The 27,575-nt window shown below is 42.6% G+C and overlaps 2 protein-coding genes across 3 annotated transcripts in view; one reads left to right on the top strand and one right to left on the bottom strand.

Moving 5' to 3' along the window:
* SCFD2 (sec1 family domain containing 2) overlaps positions 1-16,313 on the top strand; it is a 187,764-nt gene extending 171,451 nt beyond the window's left edge. Inside the window, exons 6-10 of one of the 2 annotated variants that reach the window (XM_066185739.1) lie at positions 1,925-2,070; positions 5,592-5,726; positions 10,494-10,613; positions 14,628-14,744; positions 14,837-16,313. In XM_066185739.1, the coding sequence (XP_066041836.1) occupies positions 1,925-2,070; positions 5,592-5,726; positions 10,494-10,613; positions 14,628-14,720 (494 nt within the window). In that variant the 3' untranslated portion in view covers positions 14,721-14,744; positions 14,837-16,313. Of the gene's footprint in view, positions 1-1,924; positions 2,071-5,591; positions 5,727-10,493; positions 10,614-14,627 lie in introns of both variants that reach the window. The other variant, XM_066185738.1, reaches the window with a different exon arrangement.
* A 1,532-nt stretch (positions 16,314-17,845) lies between these two features.
* On the bottom strand, positions 17,846-21,704 carry RASL11B (RAS like family 11 member B). Its single transcript, XM_066185740.1, has 4 exons — positions 21,555-21,704; positions 21,410-21,466; positions 20,264-20,340; positions 17,846-19,432 (listed from the first exon to the last, which is right to left on the bottom strand). The coding sequence occupies exons 1-4, from the start codon at positions 21,676-21,678 to the stop codon at positions 18,965-18,967; spliced, it is 726 nt and encodes a 241-aa protein (XP_066041837.1). The 5' UTR covers positions 21,679-21,704; the 3' UTR covers positions 17,846-18,964.
* Between the last annotated feature and the right edge of the window lie 5,871 nt (positions 21,705-27,575).

Raw genomic sequence — 27,575 nt, 5'->3', positions numbered from 1 at the left:
GTGCAACAGGTAGACAGCAGTCTTCAGAGATTTTAATTTCAATAATGAGGGATTGTAAAGAAAACTCATTTTTTCATTTACATTTAGAAAAGTACGGGATATCAAGCTGGAAACAGATATCCCTGATTTCCTCAGGCATGATATTTCTTGATGGAAAGTCCCAAGGAAGTCACGTTTTAGAGAAACTTTGAAAGTGCACCTCTTCCCTCTGTTGGGCCAGTCACAGACAGCCAGACTGGATCTTCAACTCCCAGAGCCATCTCAGAGTCTCAAACTGGGTCCAGCTCAGGATTCTGACGTGGAGATTGGAAATGGACATTGGCCCCTCCCTGCTCCAGTGCTCCTCAAGATATGCTTTTGGTTTTGCCAGAAGGCGCAGCTGAACAGAGCCCAGTGCACCAATGCTCTCACACGTCTCCTCAACAAATGATATTCAGACAAATGAAAGCTCAATGTCTAATCACTATCTTGTAGGAATAGTTCCAGAACTCTGTAAGTGTATGTGTATGCATTTATATTGTATGTATTTTTACTCTGCGGAACACAAAGACATGAAAGTAATTCAGATTCACTGTCAAATATTCCCTGTATATTTTGAACTCACCACCCTTTTTATTGATATTGATTTTTTTTTTTTTTTAAAGTATGTAAGGATTCTGTCCTCTGTCAGTTGCAGAGGAAAGTTTGTTCAGGGATCCCCTACCCAAAAATCCAGGTGCCTTCTTGGCAGTCTGGATGGCTGTTTTCAGTGCCAGGCTCCATGAGTACAGCACAGTGCAAGCTAGATCTGCAGGGAGACCCTGCCCTCTCAGCAGGAATCTGCATAGACACAGAGGTTTGCTGGTGCAGGCTTTGTTTCTGGACTGGAGGGTGGACACAGAAGCCACTACAGCAGCATCCCTGGAGAAGACAATAGCAACAAGCAAGAGGGAGTGTGTTGATGCGAGCATGTGGCAAGAAGGGTTATTTTGTGATGGATTTTCTGCCACATGAATGAAGAGTCAAGCAAGAAGAGAGGTAGGCAGAGATGTCACAAGGAGTAGAACTCTGTCGACAAGGCAATAAAAATATCAGGTGACCCACTTACCTCTCACTTGGCTAATTCTCATCAGCAGTGGAGCTGAGAATGCATTTCTTTCAATGCTTCTGTGCAATATAGGTCCTGTGGTGAGGGGGATGGAGCCAAGACTAGGAATTTCTTTTTTCCAAAGCACTGTCTGGCCACCCACAGGGGCATTTTAGGTGGCCCTGTAATTGGAATTCAGCCTTAGTGGAAGATAAGCATTATACCTTAGCAGAAGTGCATTGGAAAAATACATTAGAAGTAATATCTCTGCCACTTTGAGGGATAAGAACTTTTTTTTTGTGATAATGCAGCTCTTTCCAATGCCTGGCTGACATTTCTGCTGTATTTAGCACATACTCTTCCATTTTTCTTGTCACAAAGGTGGGAAATGTATTTGGAGTCAGCAAAGCTGCCAGCCAGGGAGGAGCAGTTCCCTTCTTCATGCCTTTTTCCCCAAGCAGACCAGCAAACCAGCTGGCTCCTTTCCACATAACAGGGGGCTCTTCTTTGGGGTCTGCTAGCATGGAACCTTCTGTTTGTTTTGAAGAGTAAAACGTACTCTGTGCTGATGGCAATGCTGTGTGATTGAAGTTACAAAGAGAGACGCCCTTCACTTTGCCTGTTCTCCAGAATTTTTGCCTTCTTGCTTATCTGCAGTGACTTGTGCCATGCTGAGGACATGCTGTCTTACAAGACCCTGAGGTTCTAGAATATAACACGAAATCTGAATATGAATTCTAGATTATGAAAATATTCTAATATAAAAATTTCCTCCCGGTTAGCCTTTTCCTACTGTTTATTATCCAAACACATGAACATGTTTCACTCACTCAGCTGTGCGTTTCTTTATTTCTTTAGGCTGTGACTCGTCACTGAACCTGACATCTCAGAAAGCCACAGATGCAGTGAACGGTGTCTTTCGGTCCCTCAGGGATGTTGCCAGAGTCCGAACGCATATGAAACAGTTTCATTCCATACATAATCCAGGCAGCAACACCCACCAGGCAAGTGTAGCTTTCTTTTCCCTGTGTTTGTTATTTCTCTAGGGTGCTGTCAAAATTGCAGCATTAATTTTATGGATGTGCTAATCCTATACACATTCTGCCCATGAAGAAGATACTTAAGCATAGATTTTATAATTGACCTAGTCATCAAAAACTTCGAGTCCTTTGTCCAGACTCAGGCATATGTATATCAATGTCAGCTCTGGGGAAAAAATTTGGGCTTTGCTCTGCAGCACTGTGGAATGACATGAATGCCTGTGAAAGGCAGGGCTAGATCAAGATGGCTCTGGACCCAGGCCGCACAAGGCAGAGTGAAGCAGGATGTCTGCATCCAAACAGCAGCAATATTCTTGTTGTATTTTCTCTCCCATCCCTGTACGCATGACAGATAAACCTGTTTGTAAATAGGTAACAAGTGCAGCTTCTGTTTCTGAAACAGGAACATGTGATCTACGATACTGCTTTAAGTCATCAGGACTAACAGACAGTGGTTTTCCTTCTCTCTGTCTCCCCTGAAGACCTTTTCCAGTTCAAAATAGTTTTACAGTAGAAAGCAGTGATGTAGAGAGAGATCACCAAACATGATTCTAGCCTTGAGCCAGTAAAAAAATCCTTCCAAACTCCTAACAGTGCTATAGACCAGCAAAGAGATGTAGTTCAAATTAAGCATTGCTTTGTAAGAACATGAGTGTCGCAAAATGTCACTGGAAATCTAAGGTGAAGGAAAACTGTTCCTGAAGTCTTCTAGCAGTTTGTACCAGTCTGGTATCCAAAATGGGAAAAATTGTTAAATATTTAATTTAACAGTTCAGTGCAGGGACAGTGAGATGATAAGTAAAGTTTACTGGATGTTTAATTAGCATCAGCATGTCCTTTGGATATAATCCATTTTGCTTGCCTAGGGATAAATGCTGGAATTCAGCAAGGGATATATTAACACCCTGCAGCCCCTTAATCTAGTCATACAAGGGATCTAGTTGCTTGAGTAGGAGAAACCTTCTGCAGAGGGAAGTCCAGGAGATTTATGATAGTGGAAATAAGCAGGCAGTATGTGATTGTCCATGGTGCTTACAGCTCTCTAGAAATGGGTCTCTCTTTTGACTGGCAGGTGTTGTGTGCGATCAGTTTAGCTCCTCAGAAGAAGTAGTGTCTGTCCTGTGACCACACTCATCGCCAAATCTGCTTAGTGCTGTGGGAATGGGTTTAGCCTCCACATACTTTTTCACTTTGGCTGTTAAAAGATGGGAAGCCTCCATTTCTTCTTAAGACTCATAAAAATGTTTGTTTGGATAAGTAACTGGGAATTAGATAGCCTCTTAGAAGGACTTTTTGTAGCATTGTAGTTTTTATGTCTTACATAAAATGATAAATGTTTTCATCAGGTTATCAAACTAGTTCATGTAGTGACCATGCAAGAACAGAATTTTGCCTGTTATTGAAATTACTTTCATCTTGATATAGGTATATTTCTGCCTTCCTCATCCCCTTCCTCCTTCCCTTCTTCCATCCCTCAGTCTCCTTTTCTCATTCTCTCTCCCTCTGTTTCTCTCTCTTCTCCCCTTTATAATCTTGTATGGGGTGTGTCCCACAGCTATTGAGGTTCTCAACAGCTATTTTAAACAAATTTGTGCCTGCCAAAATTTAAAGTTGATAAAGGTTTCACTATATGAGATAGAAACCAATGCAGCTGTTGGGGGTTGTACAAAAAAAAAAAAAAAAAAAAAAAAAAAAAGCAAACAAACCCTAAAATTATATTAGATTAATTTCAGGTCATAAACGATTTTAAAAAAAATATTTGAAACCATTATACTTAAAAAAGGTAGGTGATCATACTATCTGTATTTTACTATCTGTGTAGTCTGACGGTTGTTTTGAAGGACACTGAGTTTTGGTGCGGAAAATTCAGACATGCAAAATCGTAGCACATTTTTGACTTCTTTTGTACATAGTTTTGTCTGAATGCTATTTTTCATTTCAGTCAGATGATCTTTTTTCCTTTAATTTTGTGGAGTAAGCCTCTCTGTTAAACTGTGATTTGATCTCTACTCCAAAAATATTTCATTCCTAATGTTTTTCTGTTCCTCATCTATGAAGATATTGAACAGATTTTTATAAATAGGACTTCATGCCTGCATGTGTATTTTCAAACAGTTGTTTATTGCGTGACTAGGTTTGACAGAAATCTTGACATGTTCTAAAAGATCCTGCAGCTCATGTCTGCTGTAATTTGCTTTGTTGGCTCAACTAAAAATTATGCACATGTTGTGAGAAGAACTAGATGAGTTTTATAAATCTTTGTTGACAGGATTGTATTAAAAAACTGTAAGCTTTGTTTCTCACTCTTAAGTGTTGGATGAAAAACATTTCTTTAATGACTCCAGAAAATTTTAGTTTTGAGCCAAGTGGTTTGTGTTCTATTTTCCATTCATTTTTACTATTATCTTGCAAAATGTCTCTTACAGATACCATCTTTGCAAAATTAATGATATTACACTTGATTCCCCTAAGTACTCTAAGGGATGATGTATACCTGGGGTAGTCCCAAAGCCAAATAATTGTGCTAATTTTAAAGCTGCTCATTTTCTAAGACGGTTGCACTTTCTGAAATGATCATGGTTCTGTTGAGGTTTGGGCAAAGTTAAAAGCAGTAAGATGAAGTTCCATCTGTAAACCAAGTAAGCCTGAATTTTCATTAAAAATCTTTCCATTGGTTCCTAAAAGTTTTGTCTTAAAAATTTTTTCAGCATGTCAGAGAGTATTGGAATTGGAATGGTATTGGAATGAGGAGATTATTAGGCTTCTACTTCATATTCAGCCTGAGTTTGTGGATCCTGAAGCGGATACAAGGTTGATCCTTTGGGAGTAGACCTTACAGCATGTTGATCATTTGTACCTTTACATTTTCCACTTCTCCTGATCCCTAACTTCTCTGAAGCTCTGATATTCATTAGTAATGGTGGGGTTGTTTCACCTGTTTTTCAAAAGTCTTACATAGGTAGAAGTATTAATTAGAATGCCATGGCCATGGAAGCTAAAGAACTAACAGGGACTCCTTTAGCTCTGCTCTCCCATGAGGGACAAAGGTGTCCAGACTTCAGGGGAAACATGACACTTGGAGTAAGGCAGGAGTGGTCAATTTTTTAAAAATCCCTGTTTAGGTGTTTGTAAAATCTTTAAGAAAGGAATGGGATTTGGGTGCACAGAGTCTCATCCGTATGGTTATCCATTTCTATATTACCTCCAAAAAGATTCCAGAGAAACTTAAAGTCCCCCCTTTCTTCCTTGTCTCTCTTTACTGCTATAATACACATGGGGCAGAGTAAATGTGTGGCTCTCTTCCAGTCCTTTCAGTCTGGTGCTGTGCTGGTCGACACTGTGTGCAGTCAAGATCACAACCTCTCCGAATGCTTTCGTTTCTGGCATAATTATTTCTGTAACCTTTAGAAGAAATAAAATATTTAGAATTGTGGTTGCATTGAATCTATACAGGTTTACTCACATGGGTTGTTCTCTTTGTGCAGGCTTCTTACAAACCTCTGCTGAAACAGGTAGTGGAAGAGATCTGTAATCCTGATCGGCCCGATCCTGTTGATATTGAGCATGTTTCATCAGGCCTCACTGATCTCCTTAAAACTGGATTCAGCATGTTCATGAAGGTAAACCAGCCTTCCCAAGCTCATCTGTAAGATTTTCCTGAGGTCAGAGCATCATGCAGTATCATCAAATCATGCATCATTCAAATCATCAGTAGCTGATTTTATCATACTGTTCAGCAGAACTTAAGGGGAGATTGGGAGAGTTAAGTCCTTGAAGGGGGCCTGGGAATAGCTTGAGGCACCACACTGTAGGTACAGTGCAGACAGGTAGCACCTGCTGAACAAAGCAAGAGCAATGGAGCAGACTGAACATCTAAATAGTGGTGATGGTGGACACCAAAATAAGGATGATATAACTGGGAAAATGCAATGTGGCTTTGCTAAAGGGAAATCCCAACTCACATAGCTTTTAGAGCTCTTCAGAGTCACCCAACAAACAAATGAATAAGCAGGTGTCAGTTCATATTACCAACCTGGTGTTCCAAAAGGCATTCCACTTGGCACCTCATCAAAGGACTTCAAGGACACTCAGCAACTTTGAGATAGGAGAGAAGTGAGTATGAACAATGTGGTCTCACAGGGGATGAAGGAGGAACTCTGTATTCAATACCTTTTCTATAATTTGAAATGGTTCAACTTGTACCATAGGGAGAGGAAGAAAGCCCATAAGTTAGAAATTTCTTTGTGGTTCCTCTTAGCATGTTTTAAGACAGTCATTCTACAGGAATTTACTTTGCCTTACAAATTAGCCCATGCTAAGTGTTCGCTAAATATTTACAGAGTTGAAACGTGGAGTAGCCAGCATGTTGTACATTCAGCCTTGTCTTGCTGCATACCCTGAATTCTCCATTGAAAACAACCCTAAATTCCCATCAAACCACATCAATATTATGGTTAGAGTACAGTATATTTCAGTACTGTGCCCAGTGTTTTCCTTTCAGTTTTACCACCACCACCCCTCCGCTTAGAAGAGACATTAACAAACTCTGTGAGGCAGCTCTTCACAGCTAATGATTAAGCCCTAAGACAACAGAGGATACATCTAGAAAAAGTGACCCAATAGGTCTCCATTCTTGTGTCAGAACTGAAAAATTTATGCCAACAATCCAAAAATAGTAGAATTAGAAAAAAAAACACATTCCACTATCAAGCAAAGTAACCAGGCTGGTATGCCCAAGTAATTTTTTTAATTATTAGTTTCATTTACCAGTAATTCTCACAATTCTATTGATTTCATTGTATTTTTTAATTTTTTAATCGCAAAATTTTATAGCTTATTCTTTAAAAAAAAGAAAAAAAGAATATAAGGACTTCAGAAGGCCTAAATGGTTAGATGGAGACACTGACACCTTTGACTGGTTTGAGGACCAGTCTATCCTTTTAGAAGGTGTGTGTGTGGGTCTGTGGGTGTGAAAGAGAGATGTAAGTAGTTATGGCATTATGTTCCTGTAAGTGCATCTTTCCTGGTAAGACAAATATCCTACTATAAGGAGTATTTAAGTGATGAGCAAGTGAACCTTGTGTAGGATAAACATTTCATAGGCATCACCACATACTTCACAAATATGTGTCCATGCTTGCTCCCTTAGTTTGTAGCCTGGCTTGCTAGCATATGCTCAGTTGCTGCATGAATGAGTGTCTGACCAGCCTGTGTTTCTGACACAACCACACCATCAGCACAGTAATTATTTTGGGAGCTTCCTTATTTTTGTTTCTTTCTCAACTCACATAAAAATACTTTGGTGATTGCCTCAGGTGTGTTAGTTCAGGACAGACTTTCAAAAGATTCCTCTCATCCGGAAGTTTTTTTTCTGGCAGAATGTTTGTTTTGAAGCTAAGGGATGGTGAAGGAAAAAAGCCCTCCTGCCTCAAGGACTCCTGTTTTGACTGCTGCTCTAGACCACATGTGTTTTATGATGAACTCAGCTTGCTATCATTGATATTAAGTACCCTACACCGCAGCCTAGTTTCAGGCAATTGACATGTTTTCCTTTTTCCAGTTATTGAGCTAAATTCGTTGGTTTCTGGTTAGTCACAAATACCAGAATCATCAGTGTTGCTGTTTTTGTTGGGTGAGTTAAAGAACAGTAAAGGATTGATTTTGCTGACTTTGCTCAGAAAAAACTGTGTTTTGTGAGCTGCCGTGAGCCATGAGAACAAACCTGTCCTCTAATGCCTTCCTGTTTCAGTTTTAGAGTTTTATTGACCACTGCCACCCTGTTTTGCCACCTCCTCCACCCTCTCTGCTCCACACAGACACGAGCACCAGCAAAGAGCCCTCTGACCACCAGCATCCTGAGCATACCCTGTATGGTGAGCTCAGAGCTGGGGAGAAGGCCCTAATGTCCCACTGGGACACTCTGCTAGCTCAGGGCACCATCCCCCCTTCCTTTGGGCTCTTTCATGCCAACATAATGGTTTTGAGGCATTTTTGGTTAATGTTTTGAATTGCCTGAGACAGCTTTCCGATTTTTTTTTAATGTATGGCATTTTGAATTGCAAGTGAATTTCACTCGGGGATTTTGGCAAAATTCAGATTTCACAGTAAATTCAGAGACAGTAGAAATGTCCCAAATCAAACAAACTGTTGAAGGATCCCAGAAGATACACATTGGTTTTGTTGCAATCCATTTCTGTTCTTCTTCTGTATCACTGAAATGAGTTGTGTTTAGCTACACACAGCCAGTTCCTTCAAAAGAGAGTCTTGGGTGGTTGTATTATCAAAAAAAAAAAAATTAAAAAAAAAAAATTTGGCAGAAACTTGCATTCTTAACACAGCCAAATATTTTGTACCCAAAGTATTGTCCTCCTTCAAAACACTTACACAAAGCATAACAAAATTACAGATTCCAAGACCCTTTTCCTTTCTAATTTAATTTAGAGTTTGCATGCCTAATAGTATTTTTAATACGCATTTCTGGAATTTGTGGTTTGACCTTTAGCCTTCTGAGAAAGAGTAAGTTTTATATAGGCACCATGTGTTTGGATCTAGGTTTATTTTGACTGAAGGAAATGGTTTGTCAAGACATTTTCTCTTTAGCATTACCCTGAAATCTCAAGTTTCCTGATTCTTGTACTGGGTGTCCTTTCAGTGTGCCCAATGTTCTGCACGCATGTTTATTATGATTTATTTTGGGTTTTTTTGCTAGGAAAGATACTAAGAATCATAGAATCCTAGAATCACAGAATATTCTGAGTTGGAAGGAACCCACAAGGATTATTAAATCCAGTCCCTGGCCCTGCACAACTCCATATCCAAGTATCACACTATGTACCCAAGGGCATTATCCAGGCAGGTGTGGTGTTGTGACCACTTTCCTGGCGAGCCTGTTCCAGTGCCCTGGAATTGTAGCATATATGCTATCTGTGCCATCAGCTCAATTAAGATGGCCAGCAAAGTCAGGGTGAGTAAGAGAATAAATACCCAGTATGCAAATATTCAGCTCACTAATACCTCTATCTAAGGCTTTTGTACTAGTTTCAAACACTCAGGAATTCAAGAGCTCCTTGCCTGGGGAGCAGCATTGAAACAGGGAGCCCCATGTAATCAAAGCCAGCTAGCCTGGAGACAGAACAAGGCATCTCCCCGTGCTGGCTTTAAAAGGAAGAGTCCTTGCTGAAGGTTACCAGGCAGAAAGCCTGACAGACCTGCAGGATGAAAAAGTGCCAAAAGACTAAATAGAGGAAAGCCACAATAAGGAAAAGAGGAGCTGTACCCCCAGGAGCCACAAGGATCAAAGCAAGCTGCTGTGGTGGGGAAAGCAAAAGAGCCCTGCTCTGCCCAAACATAGGTTAACACTACTTTCATTCTGTCGAGTGAATGCTGTTAGAAGCCTACGCTCCTGCAAGGAAAGGAGGCAGAGAGTCTAAAAAGGAATTAAACTGTTTTGTCACTTTTCAGAGCCAAACATTTGGAGTGTTTCATGCTCCAGTGTGATGTGACAAGAGCAATTGCATGGGCTCTGTTGACATCCCTCCCAAAGACTGGATCAAGGTAGTGTCAGAGGAGTGTGCTTTCTTAAGAAGGAAACCTGTTTGCTAGGAAACAGTAAAGTCATCAGACTTCTAGAAGTGGCTAAGAGGAAACTGATGTAAAGCATCACCTTCACGTTTAAAATTAAAACACAGTTTTATTAAGTCTTAACTGAAGTGGGATATTTGTTCCATTTTAAAGATAATTGAGAAAAAATGAAACAAGTATTTTTGTGGAGCTAAAGGTTCTTTTTATTAGTTACAAGGTAGTCATAGAGGCATTGAAAAGTCTGAATTGAAACAAGCTATGAACTGATTTTATACTGTAATGGACCTGATTTATTTTTATTGGATGAATTGTAAAAGATTATTCACTGCTCTGGTGAAAACACATTGCATAAAATTCTTTTCCACATTGACCTCAGGCAGGGATTCTAGCGTGTTTAGGCTGGACTCCTCGCTTCTACTGGGTAGTAATTTACGCCTCCTTCCCTAAAGTCTCCTGTGTATGTGTATCCAAAGTAAACATCCACCCAAGTACTCTCCTCCCACTCTGAGACAGGGAGGAAAGTACTGAGAAAGGAATGGAGCGAGAAACCCTGAGACTTCAGGAGAAACTCCCATAGGTTTCAGTGGAATCTGTGGAGACTTTATTTCCCTGGAAACGGTTAATTAGTTCTAACTGGGCATCATCCCCATTGATTTCCCTCTCAGCTGCTACAGCATTCCATGAATACTTCTTTCTGAGTTTCCTCTTTGGTCTTCATCTAGCCACTTAGGGAGCTGATCACTGATAATCCATAGGTTTGGACCTGGATGAAGCGAGTACAAATAATGCTTTTCTTCATTTTACAGGTGAATCGCCCTCACCCTGGTGATCATCCTCTTCTGATCATCTTTATGGTTGGAGGAGTGTCAGTCTCTGAGGTCAAAATGGTGAAGGATTTGGTAGCAACACGCAAACCTGGTACCCAGGTAAAAACAGCTCTAAGCATACTGTTCCAATCCAAACAAAAACTAAGAAAATTCATCAAATAGTGTTCTCTATAGCACTGGTACCAAACTTACAGAAAGCCACAGCCAGATGGGCAGGAATGATGTCAGGATTTTGCTGTGAATCATTCGTAGGCAACAAGTATTCAGGCACCAAGGGTCTGTTTTTTCACGCTATAGTCAGCAACCAAAGTTCAAATGCAGGTTGGAGAGTTCAGAACAGACTAGCATTAATTTGAAGTAGCTTCCATCATGTTTCAAAAGATTAGTTTCATTGTATTCTTTATAAACAGAAACATTTGCTGTCCAAAATGTGACAGGGTCCCTGGCAGTCTGTCTACGAGACAGTGCAAGGGATACTCAGGAGTCTGGGTACCACCTAGTGACTTGCCAGTGGTAATTCTGCAGGCACACCAATTAGCAATGGTGAGGAGAAAAATAAATTAACCTGGATACAGTTGTACTGTTCCTGTGTCTGGACAGGTGTTTGTGATAGATATCTGACCACTAGACCTTAAGTGGCCTGAAACTGCTTATGTGGAGAAAGCCCAAATTCTCTTCATCCTTTGAATGGACTCCTGGAAGGAGGATGGTTCCCACAGTGAAACTTCAGTAGTGTCCATGTGGCTGATCAGTCTCTGGCAGCAGAACTTGACTACAGTAACTGTCATCTGAATGGAGGAGGGAGAGGAAGAGGATGGATGAGCTCTGGTGGCACCTGGGATGTTAAAAATCATCATTAATTGTGGAGGACCAATCAGGTGCCTGCTGAGTACTGCAGATGCTCAGGGTAATATAAAACCTCCAAAGTGCTGTGTAACCAGCTGCATCATAAACATAACTCTTGTTTCCAGGGTGGCTTGTAAACATCTTGTTTTTAATTCCTATGGAAGGCGGTTTTGATTAGTGAGAAATCATTAGCAAAATGGAGCCAACCAAAGGCAGAGCAAGCCCCTCAGTTTGACATGTGTTTTCCATGTTTCAGTTGTCTTTGCAAGGCAGTCTCAAGCAATATTTTGCAAGATGGAGTACCATTTTAGCAGGGGTTTTTTTTTTTTTTTTTTTGGTCTGATAACACGTTCCTTCCCCATTAGTCTACTGCTAATCTCCTCAAAACAGCAAATTAAATTTTCCCTATTGGAAGGGAATTGAGTTGTGACACACTGATGGACAAGTTAATCCACACACAAAATGTATTAAGACACCCTGAAAGATAAACAGAGGGTTAACATCTGAGTTGGTTGAGAACTATGCAGGGAGATTTTCAGCTGGCTTTCTAGAGGGACTTAAGGCTTGACAGTGGTGACATGGGATCTGGTGTTGCTTTGCTTTGGCTTAACCCTGGCAGCAGGTCACCCTCTGAGGCAGATTCCTAAAGCATTTTAAGCTTTTACTACATCTTGCCCTTTATCCAAATGTGCTGTGTTAGAGGTGAAAGAACTTGGGGGGAGAGGCGGAAGGAGGAAGAGAAAGAAGAAATTAAGCAGTTGGGCAAGTCTTTCACAAAAAAAAAAAAAAAAGTTTGTAAGTTTGTTGGCTTTACCTGGATTTTTGCACTATAGCTGTGAATATGCACCACCTGTTTAGGATTATTCTCTTTTCAAAAAGCCAGGCATTTATCTAACTCAAGCCAGGGTTTAACAGAGCCTTTTTGTACTGTTCAGGCAGTCAGGTTCAGGCTTCAGGGAAACACTGGCCTTCCAAGTCCATTCCAGTCAAACAAAGCACTAACATTTATACTAATTACTGGCTCTTGGAAAAATGGAGAAATGTGTAAGTACAAAAACTGAATAAAGTAATTGAAGAAAAACTGACAGGGTGCACTGATTACTTCAGCAACTGTTTGGAGTTGAGGCAAATGACATTTAAATGTGGAATAAGAGACAGATGTTTCCATCCACAGAACTGCTCTGCATCTGAATGTGAATGACAATTTTATTTCTCATGGAGAAGCACAAAGGAATACAGTGTTTCCTATGCACCATTTGGTTTTGGATGGTGGTAAAAAGATCTCCAAAACTAGTGCAAAGTATCCTATTTTTGAAGGAAGAAATTACTTCTCTTTTCCTGCTTTAATCAGAAGAGTAATAAAGGGGAAAGAGCACGAGAGAATGTTTCCCCCTCCCTTCTCCCAACATGCACAACCATCTGTGTGGTTGTGGCTGAGGCAGGCAGACTGATAAACTCTTTCAGATGCACCTTTAGATGTTGGCTGCATCCTTTCCTGCCATCTGCTGTGCTTGGGGGAAACTTCCCATTGGAGTTCAGTGGGTCAGGATGGGAGCTCCTGGCTCTTCCACCTTGGCTGCCACTAGGAGGGGATAGCCCTTCAGGTGAATTTTGAAAGACGGGCATGGTGCAAGACAGACATGCAGTGTGGAACAAGGAGAAGGTATGCAAAGGACTGTCCTGAAGAGAGCTGCCTGGAGAAGAGATGGATGTTACTTACCTGGGCAATTATCCTCTTCTCTGTAAAAATGAAAGAACAAACATTCACGTTTATCCCCTTCAACAAGCCCCTGGAGATACTGGAGGGAAAGAAGTCCTGCTACATTCAAGCATCTTTTCTGAGACATTAAAGTTGCAGATCTCATTTTTCTCTCTGGGCTTGCTATTTGTTGCACAAATCCCCTGAGGCTTCAGTGGTAGGACTCCAAGAAGAAATTGCTTTTATCTGTCAGTGGCTATTGTTAATGTTTGGCTTGTACACTCAAAAAACTTTGGTAGCGTGTCCCTTCGTGTTTTTCAGAGTTAAGTTGCGTGATAACAAGATGAGCACATACTGTGCTATAGTCTGATTCTCATGTAACATAAGTAAGACAGTGTCAGCCTTTGGCATCTGCAAGTTACAGAGAGTTTTTCAGGCTTATGAAGGAAGAGATAATCAGTGTCAGTTTGCTGCAGATTGTGTGGGAGGACAAGGGAAGAGGAGAAGTGAGGGGGAGGCTATCACCAATACAGAAGGGATCTTTTCAGTATCTGAAGTGAAAAGATGAAAGAAAGAACAACAAAAAAAGGTGAAATGTAGCATTACCTCATAGTTAAGCCACATGATAGACAGCACAAGGCATTTGATAGCTGCGGCAGTAGATGGACACACAGACATATTCTGTTGTTGATGTTTGTGCTTCCTCTCCTTGGTTATGTGCTGAAGAAGCAAATTCATTTTCAAGTGAACTAGTATGATTAAATCTGTCCCCAGGTCCCTGCCAGCAATCCTGACCCTATAGACACTGCTGAACTTGAGGCTCAGTAAGAGCAGTGTCCTATGATTTCAGTCCTGGGTTAGCTCCTCACAGCAAGAGTGTACACACTCACTCCTGGATGATAGCTTTGCTCTGCAGAGAAGCCTTCACACCACATAATTATATTCTGGTTTTCACTTAGGAAAAACAGATACCTGCACCTAGCAGGATGTGTATCATGGTTGTAGTGAGTGATGGTTTCATTCATCAGACCTGTCTGCAATTAAAAACTGGAAGAAACCAAAGTGATAACATCTGACAGTGGTCAAGGTTGAGCCTGATGTGCAGGACAGCCTGTGCCTGGTCTGAAAAGATGTTTCGGAACAGGGACTCTGGCTCCCTGCAGCAGGCACTTCTGTGGCGGTCACCTTACCTTCAACTGAGAGGAAACCGGCATCACTCTAGTCTGTGCTATAGGAGAGGAAACCATGGCTTCATCAGCTGGTGCCTCACAGTAAATGCACTGGAAGTCACAATAAATCACCAGGTAAGATGTGGGTAGAGATGTGTCAAAGCACACATTCATTAAGCGTACAATGCTACCAGTCATTATGCTCCTTAAAGCAATCTAACCACAGTTATTAGTGAGCAGACAGTTTTGCTGGACAAGTTGTATTGCCCGGTCGGTAAACACCAGAAGCAGACTACCTGCCTAGAGCTGGGTAAAGCAAACAGTTACTATCTATGGCTCATTAGTACTGTCTCAATCCCTTTCAGTTTGACTTGTTGCTTCTTGTTCCCCTTCTTTCAGGTAATTGTGCTCTCCTCTGTACTCATGACACCACACAGTGCTGTTGAGTTGTTGTTTGCCCCAAACCGTCTCCAGCTTGATGCTCATATCTGATGTGGGAGGCTGTGGAAAAGATGAGTGAGTGCCTTGCCTGGAAATATCAAATCCCTGCTCTATCACTCTTCTCAATAGCCCTCCAAAAACTGATGTGTCAACTGCTGCAATTACAGCTCCAGGTGAAACAGCTGGGCACCTGGCTTCAAGGGAACATCTGCAGCTCATGGACAGCTTTTCAAAATGGTCCAGTCGTCCAACAACGAATCACCCCTCCTTGATGACAGCATTGTGCAGTGCTGAATCACTCCCAGCCTCACTCAGCATGGTGAGGGTGATTGTTTGTAATAATTCCCCAGACAAGGAGCAGCTGAGAACCAGGTGATGCACCATTTGCACTCCCCAAGCAGTACCATTTTTCCTGATGGTTTTGCTGGGCTTGCGGCTGGTGGGAGATGCTGCAGAGGGAGTGAGAGGCCGGCAAGATTCACCCTCTGTCATGCTACCTTGCAAAAAGTGTGCCTTATGCAATGTTAACAGCCTCGACTCTTACACTGTCCCTCACTCCAGAGAAATCATGGAACACAGCCCTGATTTAGCTGGCACAGCAGCTCCCAGCCTGGTGATGCTCTTTTGGCAGGACTGTTAGAGGCAGGGAAGCAGAGAACCAGACTCAAGGGCTGGGTTACATGGCTGCTTCTCTCTCAGTTTTCCACTTCCTGCTCTAGTTTCTCCACCCACAGTCCCAGAAGAAAAGACAGTTTCTGATGGCACACTTCTCTGTAGATTTATGCAGGAGGCCATATGGGCTGTGATGGTTTGATGATAGCCCCAAAAGAATCCTCCCCTCACATGCATTTAAAAAAGAAAAAGAAAGAACAACAGCAACAAAAAAAGGGCATGATCTCATTTTCAAGAGGCCACAGCACAGATTCTTTCTTTAGATTTCTGAACAGCATGATTAGAAAACAGCTTTTATTTTTAATTTATGATCATGAAAAAGCTGCAATCAAATTCAGTTATGCAATTTTTCTTTATAAAACTTTGCTACAATCTGTGATGAAAGAGGAGCAGCCAATAGAGATTTTAATTGCATATAGCACCGAGATTTCTGAATTGCAACATAAAACGGTGGAGCTCTAAAGCTGCATCCTCTTGCTTAATCCAAGTAATGCTACAACTACAGCTTACACTGAGACAAGAATGTCAAATCAAGTGACATTCACTCTATCATAGCATTCTTTATTATGCCAAAGGAGTAGATTAAATGGGAAGTAGTTTTTCAAATTTTGCTCACTAGCTAGCATTGGTTCTCCTAAATATTTATAATGGTCTTCAGAAAAGGGTACATTTTGGTTTAAGTTCAATTTTGAGTGGCTGGAAGGAAACAATGGACTGATTATAAAGCATGGACAATGTCGCCTCTATGGAAGAGAAATTTATAAGAATGACTATAGAATGGAACTTTGTGCTGTAAAAAATGAGAAATGCTATGAGATTCCAATATTAAAAGCTCAAGAAATTGTTTTAATAGAGCAACTGGAAAGCAAGTAGCTGGTCTCTTGGTTTTTCTGTCATTCTGTACTGTTCAATCTTTCTTAGAATATAGTTGTTTCATAAATTCTGTAATCAATAAAGCAATGCTCTCACAATGCCAAACCTGATCTGTCTTCTCCTTTTCTCCTACTATGCAGAGCTATACATACCAAAACTGCATATTCCTGCAACTCCTTTTACTTTTGCATTATTTGATTGCCCCTAGGAATCTAGACCTTCTATCTCGGTCCTAGAACATTTCCTACACTCTGCTCATAGCAGAAAAGCTTCCCTATGTTCAGTGGCCATTGCTGAACTGAGGTACTCACACCTCTGAGGTACTGCTGCCTTCCTGAGCTGATGGAGGCTGCTGGTTGTGGTCTTCACTCCCTCACTCTCTTTCATCAAATGCCCTCAGGTCTCTGACTTGGCCATCTAAAGATCTGCTGTATAGAGAAGGCAGGGGGTGAGTCTAAGCAGACATCAGTGATCTTGCACTTCCTTTGGGTTAAGTAGCTCCTTTGACTGAGACAGAGAGTAGCCTTCCAGGCCCACACACACTTTGGGGGAATCTTCTCAGCCCATGGGGCCACAGCTGTGGTAATTGATGCTGGAACTCAGCTACCATCTCATACCTAAATACTTACAGACCAAAAGTACAGTGGAGTCTTTCCAGTGGCCCTAGTGTAACAATAAGCTTATTTGTAGGAAATAGCTGTAGCAGCTACATGGACCCTGCCCTCTGGGAAAAGGCCAAGGGATGAGGGATCTCCTGCCAATTCCATGTGAGTTGAAACAGCACAGAAGAAAGTTTCACAGGCAGGTGCAAGACAACATCAAAGACTGTCTTGAGTCCTCTGCCTGCAACACCAGGCAATACTCAAAAGGCAAGAAGAGAAAACATAAAGCTACCCTTGGGAAATTGATTTACTTCTCTATTAATAAGCTAAGCACTATTTGGTATAAGTTCAGAGTGGAAGGGCAAGCTTAGTTTTGTTTGCAACTCCAGTCCTAAATCACTTGGCAGTAACTCATGGTCCAAAAGATTATCATCAGCAGGACCCTGTCAGAGCTTCCCTGCATCACTTATTGCAGTTGTGTGCTAACAAGGTGAGCTTGTATGTCCATCAGCCTAGTACCAGCACAAACACCTTCCTCAGGAAGGCTTCTAGTAAAGCCACTTTAAACATGAAAAAGGTAGTTGAAGACTTGGAATTTGATTAAGTTCTTCATGGTGATATAGCGCAAAACAAAAACGTCTTTTTTTTTTTTTTTTTTTTTTTTAAGAAAGGGGCAGTCACTTAGAATTCATGTTCTTCCAGGTTTTGACCTACCTCACACCATTCCTTTCTCACTAAAGACCAAGGTATTTTTGACAAGTGGAACTGAAGAATCCCATTTTAATTTGAAAGGTCTTTGCCTTATTCAGTTCCCCTCCTAAAAGAATTTCTTAAAAGGAAGTCATAAAGCACTTGTGAGAGCAAAACCCCTGTGGTTTATGCTAATAAAGCAACAGCATAGGCAGGAAAGGACACCTCGCGGTTTCTGCATGTGTATGTTAACTACCTCTAGAAAGCTATTACTTTGTTTCAGCAGTTCACTGGTTGCTACTCCTTGTTTCTCACCCCCAAAGAACACACAAGGAAATATGCAATTCAAAAATTTAATATTATACCAGGCAGTAAGAATGAAAAGTCCACTCCCTAGGAGGAGTAACTGTACACAAAATAAATAAGTTACAGTTTAAACAAAAGCACGACTGGCTTTTTAAAGTGCATGTGTATAAGGCCCTTAGGCTCTGAACTCCATTGGCTCAATATTAAAAAAAAAAAATTAAGTATTTATATAAATCTGCCATGTGTTTAAGAACAAAGAGGGTCTGGCTCAGCTCAGAACAAGCCATCAGCTTCATTGCCTGGAGCCAGCCATGCTTCACACCTTTTGTTATTTTTGTGCCTACTGCACACAAGAGAGAAAAAAGAATGTCTTAGAATGGCATCTGTAATAGATTATCACTCCACACATTCCTCAGAAGCTGCATGTTGGATCATTTAGTCTGGAAAGTACTTTTTTAAGACAGTAAAAGAGTTGTTTGTAATTAGATATGTTTACACCCTGTGGACAATAACTTTGCATACAAAGGGTATGGTCAAGTTGTTGGCAATAACATGGCTAGTAAAAAATAAAGGACCATTGTTTACAGTCTTGATGCTCAGTCCTGTCCACTTATTTTACACTTATTTTTACATAACCATTTGATGTTTGCTTATTTGTTTTGAAATACACAGAAAAAAACAGTTCTACTGAGCAATAAAATTAAACAGTTGCATCATGCTGTCCTTCATCCATGTGAGAACAAAACTCAAGTGGTTACTTCTGAACAGAGACCTGCAGTTCAGGGCATTTCCCTGCTCTAGCTGAGTTACGGCAAAAAGGTTGTTTCTGCACAAATGAAAGCCAATTCTGTCCAACTGGGGAAAAGGCAAATTGTTTCAATTTTCTGAAAAGTTCCCTTTCCAAATGAAAATACCTGTTCAGCAAGTCACATCCTAGAACTTTTTCAGGAGGGTTTAGGGTTTTTTTTCCTTTTCTAAATCTGATACTGTTCCTTTTTTAAACAACTGCTGAAAGACTTCTACCATGCAAAAGGCTACTCAACCCATCTTCCTTTCACAATGCCTTGGATTCTACATGTGCCAGTGTTAAACACCCCAGGTTTCAATCTCAAGCTAAACGTTGGGTTGTTGGGTCGACCAAGGCCTGTGCTGTCAAACAGAAGTGACAGTCCTCACTTTGGCAGACAAAGCTTGCTTAAACCTTCTCTTCAGATCCTGCATGTTAGGTGATTTTGGCCGTGGAATAAGAGAGGTTCTCCTCCTCTCAGGGGTGCTGGTTATTTGCTGTTTATTGACTTCTTTACAGAGGAGATGGAAGGCATTGAAGACGTTGTTATAGTTTTCACTGACAGATACTTCATAGAAAGTACAGCCCAGCATATTGGCCAGCTGAAGTCCCTGCTGAGGTTCCACCTCTTTGATATGCAAGAGATCAGCTTTGTTTGCCACAATGACAACAGGGACCATGTTCCCTGGATGCAGCTGTCGAACGTGATGGTAAAGGTGACTGAGTAGTTCAAAGCTCTTATAGTCAGTGATGGAGAAGACAATCACCAGGGCATCTGCCCAGCGAATGCATCTGTTCAGCTGCTCATTACAATCCAGACTGTGTTCATGAATCTGAAAAATGAATGGTCTCAAATTAGATAGCTGAAGTCATAAAAGATTAAAGGAACCTGTCTCCAAGAGTCTGTAAAGCCAAACAGCATTTTACAGCTTCAGACATATATTTGGATTTCACATAGTAAGTATGAACTTAATCTGAGCATAGCGAATAAATGCAGATGTTGATTCAGCTGCAAAAAGCTGGAATTTAACACTGGAGTTTGCTATACTCAAATGGAAAATTGACCTGAGTAGTTCTGCATGCAGAGAAAGACTTTGTAGTTCCACAGAATGGGAAATTAACTGGCTAGACAGTAAGTCTGGGGAAGCAAAGATACGAGCTGGAAGCATTTAGACCTGGAGTGTTGCCCAGTTCAAGAAGGCAACAATCCAGCATTACTCAGGTCTATACATTCAAAACTTTAACTTTCGACACACTAATGAGCACAGCCACAATGCAGCAGACTTCACTTTGTCATACACATTTATGAAGCTTGTTGGGCAGTGGTCATGACGTTTATTTTTTCATATACCATATTTCACATATACCAGTTTGAATTGTTTCTGGGTTTGTGCCTAATGTTCCCAACATACAGGAATGAGGCAATTCAGCCACTCAAAAGTAACGGGCCTCCAATGAACAATGATTCATTGAAACAGTATCTCAACACAGCTAGCTTGACTGTTTAAAACACAAGTTGCCACCTCTCCCACACCAAACAAAACCAAACTCTGAAATGGACAGAAAAATATTTGACCGAAAGACCATAACAAGATGCTACACAGAGGGATGCAAGCATACAAACATTTAGAGCTGCTCTGGCAGCACAGTTGCATCTAGCTCACCTGAACTCCTGGAGTATCTTGCACTTGGATGGCCAACATCTCTCCATCTACCTGGATGTGCCTGCTGTAGAGATTACCTGACAAGAACATCAACAGGTTCACAAGTACAGTCACCAATCTACAAACAAATGTTGCTTCTGCTGCCCATTAGTTGTGTAGGGAAAGTCATATTGCCACTCATGAAGCATGCAACCAGTGTAACAAGCTTTTTGGGGGTTAACAATATTTATTTATTTATGATATTACTAAAAACCTGGGATTTAATAATGAGTCGACTTGTATTAAAGCTGGGGATTAAATGGTAGGCAACTTGGAACCTAATTTCTTAAAGATTGTCTTATCTTGAATGATTAAAAGTAAAAGTGCAAAATAACCCGCTTTCATTATATAGAAAAGCAGTTTTCTTGTCATTTAGTATTTCCACAATTTAGTGAAGCTCCCCGTTAGCTGGCCTGTAAGATTTTCTGGGTTGGTATTTTTTTTTCATTTGTTTGGCTTTTTCAAGTAATTTCCTCAACAGAAGACTGTATATTTTACACCGGCATTAGTTTAGACCTCGCACTGAGGTACATAACATCACCTCTCCATTTTCCCCTTTAAACTGGCCCTGCCCAGCCCGTGGAGCCGCTGGCACTCAGTTTGCAAAGAACAATACAATTATAGGTTTACAGAACGTTTTCTTGTTTTAGCTAAGGGGCTCCTTCAAAAAAGGGGTACTTTCACCACATGAAGCAAATTCTGCCAGGGACCTGCAGTACAACCCATCTCTAGAGCTACTGCGACCACAAACGGCATGTGGCCGTGTCTGGCGTGCCCCTTTCCGAGGGCTGCCAGCAGACCGGGGAGGGAAGCGGCTCTCAGGGAGCCAGCAGCCGCGGAACCCCGGGGATTCGCGCCGCTGGCAGCACCTGCCGAGCGCCCCGCAGTCCCGGGGGCAGCGAGCTCTTCCCTCCCCACCTGTGCCTCGGCTCAGCGCTGGGGTTTCTCGCACGCTCTCTCTCAGGGCTTGCACCCGCGCCCCCCCAGCCCAGGCACCCTCAGGGGAGGCACCCGCCGGCGGCAAAGCGCCGCGCTTCCCCCGGCCCGCGGTGCCCCCTGCCCGACCTCCATCCCGGCGGGAACAAAGCCGCGCCGCCGCCCGCCTACCTGCGTTCCGCTCATAGTCGCCGATGAACCGCCGGGTGAGGAACCGCACCACGAGCGCTGCGGGCAGGCACAGACAGGCACCATTAGCCATGCTCCCCGGCTGCCAGCCCCCGACCCGCCTCGCCCCGGCCGCTGCCCCCCTCACCTGTCTTGCCCACTCCGCTGCCCCCCACCACGGCGATCTTGACGAGGCGGGGCCGGGCGGTGGCGGGGCCGTCGCCGCCGGGCGCGCACTCGGCGATGGTGCACATGCTCTGCGTCAGGCGCATCCCGTCCACGACCCGCGCCCGCCGCTACCGCCACCGCGCCCCCGGCCCTTTTCTCGCCCCCGCGTCCCGCCCCGGCCCCTGGCGGCCACTCAGAGCGCCCGAACGCCGCCCCGCCACGCCCCGAAACACGCCCCGAACACCCGCCCCGAGCCGCGCTCCGCCCGTGCCGGGCGGGCTGAGCGGCTGCGGGGGGCGCGGCGGACACCGCGCCTCGGGGGGGGAAGGATGTCAGAAATGAGGCGTCTGTGTCTGTGTGCGACCTCCCCGCTCTAAGGGGGTCAAACACCCGCCGCACCCTAACGGCGGCGGATCGAGCGTTTCCGAAGGTCTCGGCGCCGCCGTGTTCTCCCAAAATCCCGCCGGGCAGACTGTACTGCACGCGGCGTCCATAAAGGCTCGGCCACCCCCCTGGTTCCCAGGCGGGCGGACACATCGGTCCTGTGCGTGTCAGTCTGGGTTGCACTTGCCGCCACACACCTCCTGCCACCCACCTCCGGATGCCATGCCTTGCCTTGCCTTGCCTTGCCTTGCCGTGCCTTGCCTTGCCTTGCCTTGCCGTGCCGTGCCGTGCCGTGCCGTGCCGTGCCTTGCCCTGCCTTGCCCTGCCGTGCCGTGCCGTGCCTTGCCTTGCCTTGCCTTGCCTTGCCTTGCCTTGCCTTGCCTTGCCTTGCCTTGCCTTGCGAGGTGAGAGCGGACTCTGAACCACGCCTGGGGCTGAGCGGTGCTGGGTACAACAGAGGAGCTGCTCTCCTTGCCAGCCACCAGGCTAACACCAGGGGTGATAGTGGATTGGCTTTGTGAGTAGTGCATGTATTGTAAGGCTACTAAGGTCACAGGGGGAGAAAAATTGTTTCGTAGGTGCAGTTTAACATAAATAGATGGATAAAACATCTTTATAGAAAGGAATTCTAAGTCAAAAGGGGAAAGAGACATAATTAGAAATAAATCAACAAGGCTGAAAGACTCAAGGACTTCAATACAAGGAAAAGATTTCTTTATGCCAGTGCGGCAGAAATAAACTGGACATTGTACCTTGAGCAAAGGGAGAGGGTTTCATAGAAGATTATCTGCCATCTTGGTAACTAAGGTCATTGGAAACAGAAAACCTGTTTCCAAAAGGTGAAAGTGAAGAGGATCACTCTCCTAAGAAAGTTTTGTCTTCAAGATGAGGAAATGCAGAAGATAAATTGTGTCAGCTAGAAGCAGTTACTTCAAGCAGGGAAAAAGAAACAGGGCGGTGCAATCATGTGGTGAGAAGGGCAAACAGGTTGAAGGAAGTCTGGCAATGTTTAGAAAACCAAGAAGCATTTTGCTTCTAGTTTTAATAAAGATGATTGCATAAAAGATGGATGCAGAAGAAAGATGAATAATGGGAAGTAAGTCATGAGTAATTACTACAGTGAGGGAAAACAAACTATCTTATCCAGTGTGCAAACAGGCCAAGTGTGTGAAGATGAGGGTGAAAAGAGCACAAACTTTCACTCTAGCATTCAAGTCATTCTGGAATACTTGCATTGAAGAAGGGGAGGGTAATTTACAATAATCTAGACAAATTTGAAGGAAAGAATAATTAAAGATATGAGAATAAATGGAATAAAAAATTAAGTATGCAATTACATGAGATGTTGCTTCCGCAGGATATCTTTCGCTGTTTCCCTTTCTCTTCAAGACATGAAATGAGGTAGATGTAGTCTATTTGGGATCACTAATACCTGATGCTGTCCAGACAGGAAGCAGCCGTTGAAGCAGAAGAGCATGTGGATCAGTAGACAGTGACAGAGGAGTGTTCTGTATGGGAAGTGTCAGACTGAAGGAAAGTGCTCTGTGTGATTCATCAATGCTACTGTCATCCTTCATGTATTCATTACAATGGTATCATCAAGAATACAAGCAAGCTAATAAAATCTGCTGTTGACAGAGCTGGGAGTAGTTAGCATATTGGACAAACTGCGTGTCTCTTAGAACAGGTTTAATGAAAATATAATTAAATTCAATAACATTACTGACATGCAGAGATTAATAAAAAATTTCTTCCATTGGCTGGCTCTAAGATCGTCATTTGGATAAGAAAGACTAGTTAATCTTGAGATGAGTAGGAGCTGTTTCAAAAGGAAAGTGTAAAGCCAACAATGGCAGATAAGTAATTTCAGAAAAGATCTGCAGCACAGTTTGTGATTCTGTCAGCCAGTCAAGAGTAAATCAGTGTTTGTCATGGTTTAACCCCAGTCAGCAGTTAAGTACCACACAGCTGCTTTTAGTCCCCTCTGCCTGCCTCACTTGGAAGGAGAATCAGAGAGAAAGTAAAGCTCATGGCTCAGGTAAGAACAGTTCAGTTGTTGAGACAAAATAAAATATACAAAAGTGGGGCTTAGAAGATGGATGAGCCAGGAAAGTTAAAACTGAGGGCCAATGCCAGCATAAGAATAAGTGGCTATAAACTGAGTCAGATAGCAAAACACCAGAACAGATCTCTAACAGGAGTGGAAGGAGCAAAATCAAGCCTAATTTCTGTAAAATGGAGCTGGAAGATTTTATAGAAGGAAATACGTGGTGTGATTGACTTCAGTGGCAATGAGATTCAATGATCCCTTCTAGAGATCTATAGAGAGTATTCTAACATCATTCCATAAATAAATATGCTAACATATAGCAATGCATACAGCCATGGTGTCTCCAACACATGAAGGGGTGTGGTAGAAACCACAAAAAGGGGAAATGGGAAAGGATGATGAAAATGAGACAACGCCTCAGTAAACTGGTTTTATAAAGGAGATGATTAATAAGGAGCTGGATGAAAGTGCTAAAATAACTGGAGAATGGAATCTTCTTCCTCTGTCTCAAAATACCAAAAGCAAAACAATCAGCCAGATTGAAAGGTGGAACTTCTGGAAAAACTGAGATACAAAATATGTTCTTGTAAAATGCATACTTGAGTCACCGAGTCAATTTCTGTAGGAAGGCACTGGAGTAAAAGCTAAAATTACATCTGTAATAAAAAGGAGGACGCATTTATAAATAAGAAGGGGATGTATTTTTCAGTACTTTATGCTACCTTAGAATTCATGAGCAGCAGTAAATAATCTCAAATTTTGCACAAATTTCTTAAGTATGATGGGCCAGAGGGAGTTGGTGTAATGTGGTGTCGACAGGCTTTCTCATCCATCAGTCTTTTTAATAAAAAAAAATTGTATCGTCCTTTCAGAATGTTCAGTAATTCAGTGATTAGAAGTAATTCAGAAATTACTGCTGTCAGAGATGAGCCCTTAGCCCAGATGGTCATGGGGCAGAGCTGGTGAGAATACAATTCCACAGTTCAGGGACACATTCCTATGGCTTATTTTATTCTACTGGACAGAGAATATGTTTGTATGTGGTTTTCTACTTTCTATAAAGACACTTCCATCAACAGCCAGGGAATAAACCTTACTTGGTTACCCAGTGCTTTGGTATTTCTAACTCATTTCCTCAGAGAAACAAGTGCTGTGGACTCAGTTTGCAAGAGAATGGTCGAAGGCTGCTCATTCCAGATGAGCATTCACTTTCCAAAGCACTGTGAGATCTTTCTGTGGTTTTATAAGAGTAAGTACAAGAAAGCTCCCTTTCCATGGCACAACACGTGTTCCATGCTCCCAACTTTTAAAGGCAAGTGAACCAGGGCCTGTGAAAAGTCTGAGAAGACCGGCACTTATCCCGCCTCCGACACAGGCCTGCACCACCTTCCAAGAGAAAAACAAAAGAGGGAGGGAGCAGAGATATTAAAAGAAACTACATAAGCAGGAAAACAACTTCTCTCTGTGCTGGGAGAGATCTCCTGGCCAGCAAAATCCAAGCTTACAGACCAAGATATGATCTTCATTCCAGGGGAGAGAAAGGCAGGAGAGAGGGAACGGCATGCTCCATGCACTCTCACCTACTCACAGGCCCTATGCAGTTTCTATAGCAGCACAATAGCAGACATTTTTCTCTCTCCACAAGAAAGCCTGAGTAATGTTCTGCAATTATATTAGTCTGCATTTTAATCAGATTTTATCTTCTTTTAAGCTTGCATTTTTTTCCCATTTCCTCTTTATGTAATGGTACCAAACTCTAATCCAAAAGCTCAAAGGTTTTGTTTTTCGTTCAGGGCTGCCCATCTGCTGTCAGTAATTTTTTCTTCTGGTTTGTGCCCCCACAGTACAAGCAGTTGTTCTGCACACAGAATGCTGGTTTGATCTGAAAAGTGCGGGGGAAAGCCCAATGGCAAAATGTCTTGAATTAATACAATCTCTAATACTTCATTCAAAAATGTGTATGAGACAACATAGCAAAACTTTTGTTTGCCACTTTATGAATGCCTCAGGATCTATATTAAGCCTTCTAAAAACTATGGGATTGAAGCCACATTAGCAACCTCTCTCAATCTCACCTGATGTTACAACAGTCAGTTCATCAAGGGGCTAATGCCTGGGTTACATTAGGGAAGGTCAGTGACAAGTCCTGCTGTGCCAGACCAAACTACAAAATGATGTTGACACTGGCAGAGGAATTCTGGGGCTGGTACAGTTTCTCTCAGTTGCTAAGTAAATGAAAAGCTTGTTTCATATTCATTCTGCAAGTCTAACCTCTGCAGATCCTTTAAGTTTGTGGAGAAGTCACCCAGAAATTGCATTCCTGAAATTGCAGAGAGGGAAGGCAGCCTTTTGATTATCACCTCCCCAGATTTCAGCTGGTGCCTCTGCAGCAACTGGCCAGCAGGTGAGTGGTCCTGAGTGCTCATGTCCTGCCCTGCTCAGGGTTTCAGCCAGGATGGCACACATCCTCACTGAACATGGCTTGAGCTGGCCTTGTGCTGAAGTCATAAGATACTGTAAACTTTACGTTTCTAAGACAACTTCTTTAGCAAGAAGGATGTAAATTCAAGTCATAGCTGCATACCACAACAGACAGTTATGATGCATGAATGTGTAGGCTGCAAAGTCAATTGTAGAAAATATAGATAATGCCAGAAATAAGATTGCCTGGGCAACCTTAACTCATCCTCCCACAGGCATATGCATTTTATTAGAGCCTTAATTGCATAATATCCTACCATTACACTGTCTCCTGTCATACTGGTAGTCTATTTTCCCATAGGAACAGAGAACCTAAATACACTTGAAGATCTGGATGTTATTCCGCATTTCTTTTAAATCCTCAATGAATCAGCCCATGCTGCAACACAGGAAGTATTCCCGTTGTACAGGAATTACTAACTCTTTCATAGGCTTATCGTGGTGTATAGCAAAGATGCATGAGAAAAATTCAAACTCCAGGTGAACTAGGCTGCCTAAGCTCAGTATGTACCTGCCACTCCAACTCCTTCCAGTTGCTACCTCATCTTGAAACACCTCAATACTTTATATACCCAAATACTCTGTGAAAAAGTCCTATAAACACAGTGCACTGAAGCAGAGACTGCAGCCCTGAAGTTTCTGAGATGAGCAGTTGAAACACAGAAGGAGTCCTTCTCTCTCTACCTGAATGAACATCAATCCCTCAGGACGCTGGAAAAATTTGGCCAGGAAGACTGAGAGAACCACATCTCAGCCTACATGCCAGACCACATCTCTGAGCTTTCTTCTGTAAATGTCACAGCCTGAGGCCAAGGACTTCCCTAAAACCAAGGAGAAAAAATACAACCTGAATAAGCAGCAAGCACGGCAGTAGATCATGTTAGGCCAAGTTCCTGGCAGGAAAGGGTGTTGGGATGGGTGGGAATTCCCCAGGAGTACCAGGCTCAGGTCTTCCAGGTATAAGTGGTGCAGCAAGGGGCTGTGAGGGCAATCGGGCAGAAATGACAGTTTTACATGAAGAGGAGGAAGGACAGACTTCCTTAGCCTAGCAAATGGTGCCTGTGAGAGGAGATGATAACCTGATGC

This window comes from Chamaea fasciata, unplaced genomic scaffold (genome assembly GCF_029207755.1).
Source record: "Chamaea fasciata isolate MVZ Bird 193981 ecotype frontalis unplaced genomic scaffold, bChaFas1.0.hap1 SCAF_6, whole genome shotgun sequence".
NCBI lineage: Eukaryota > Metazoa > Chordata > Aves > Passeriformes > Sylviidae > Chamaea > Chamaea fasciata.
Note: the sequence above shows the minus strand (reverse complement) of the source record. Positions and strands in the feature narration are given on the sequence as shown.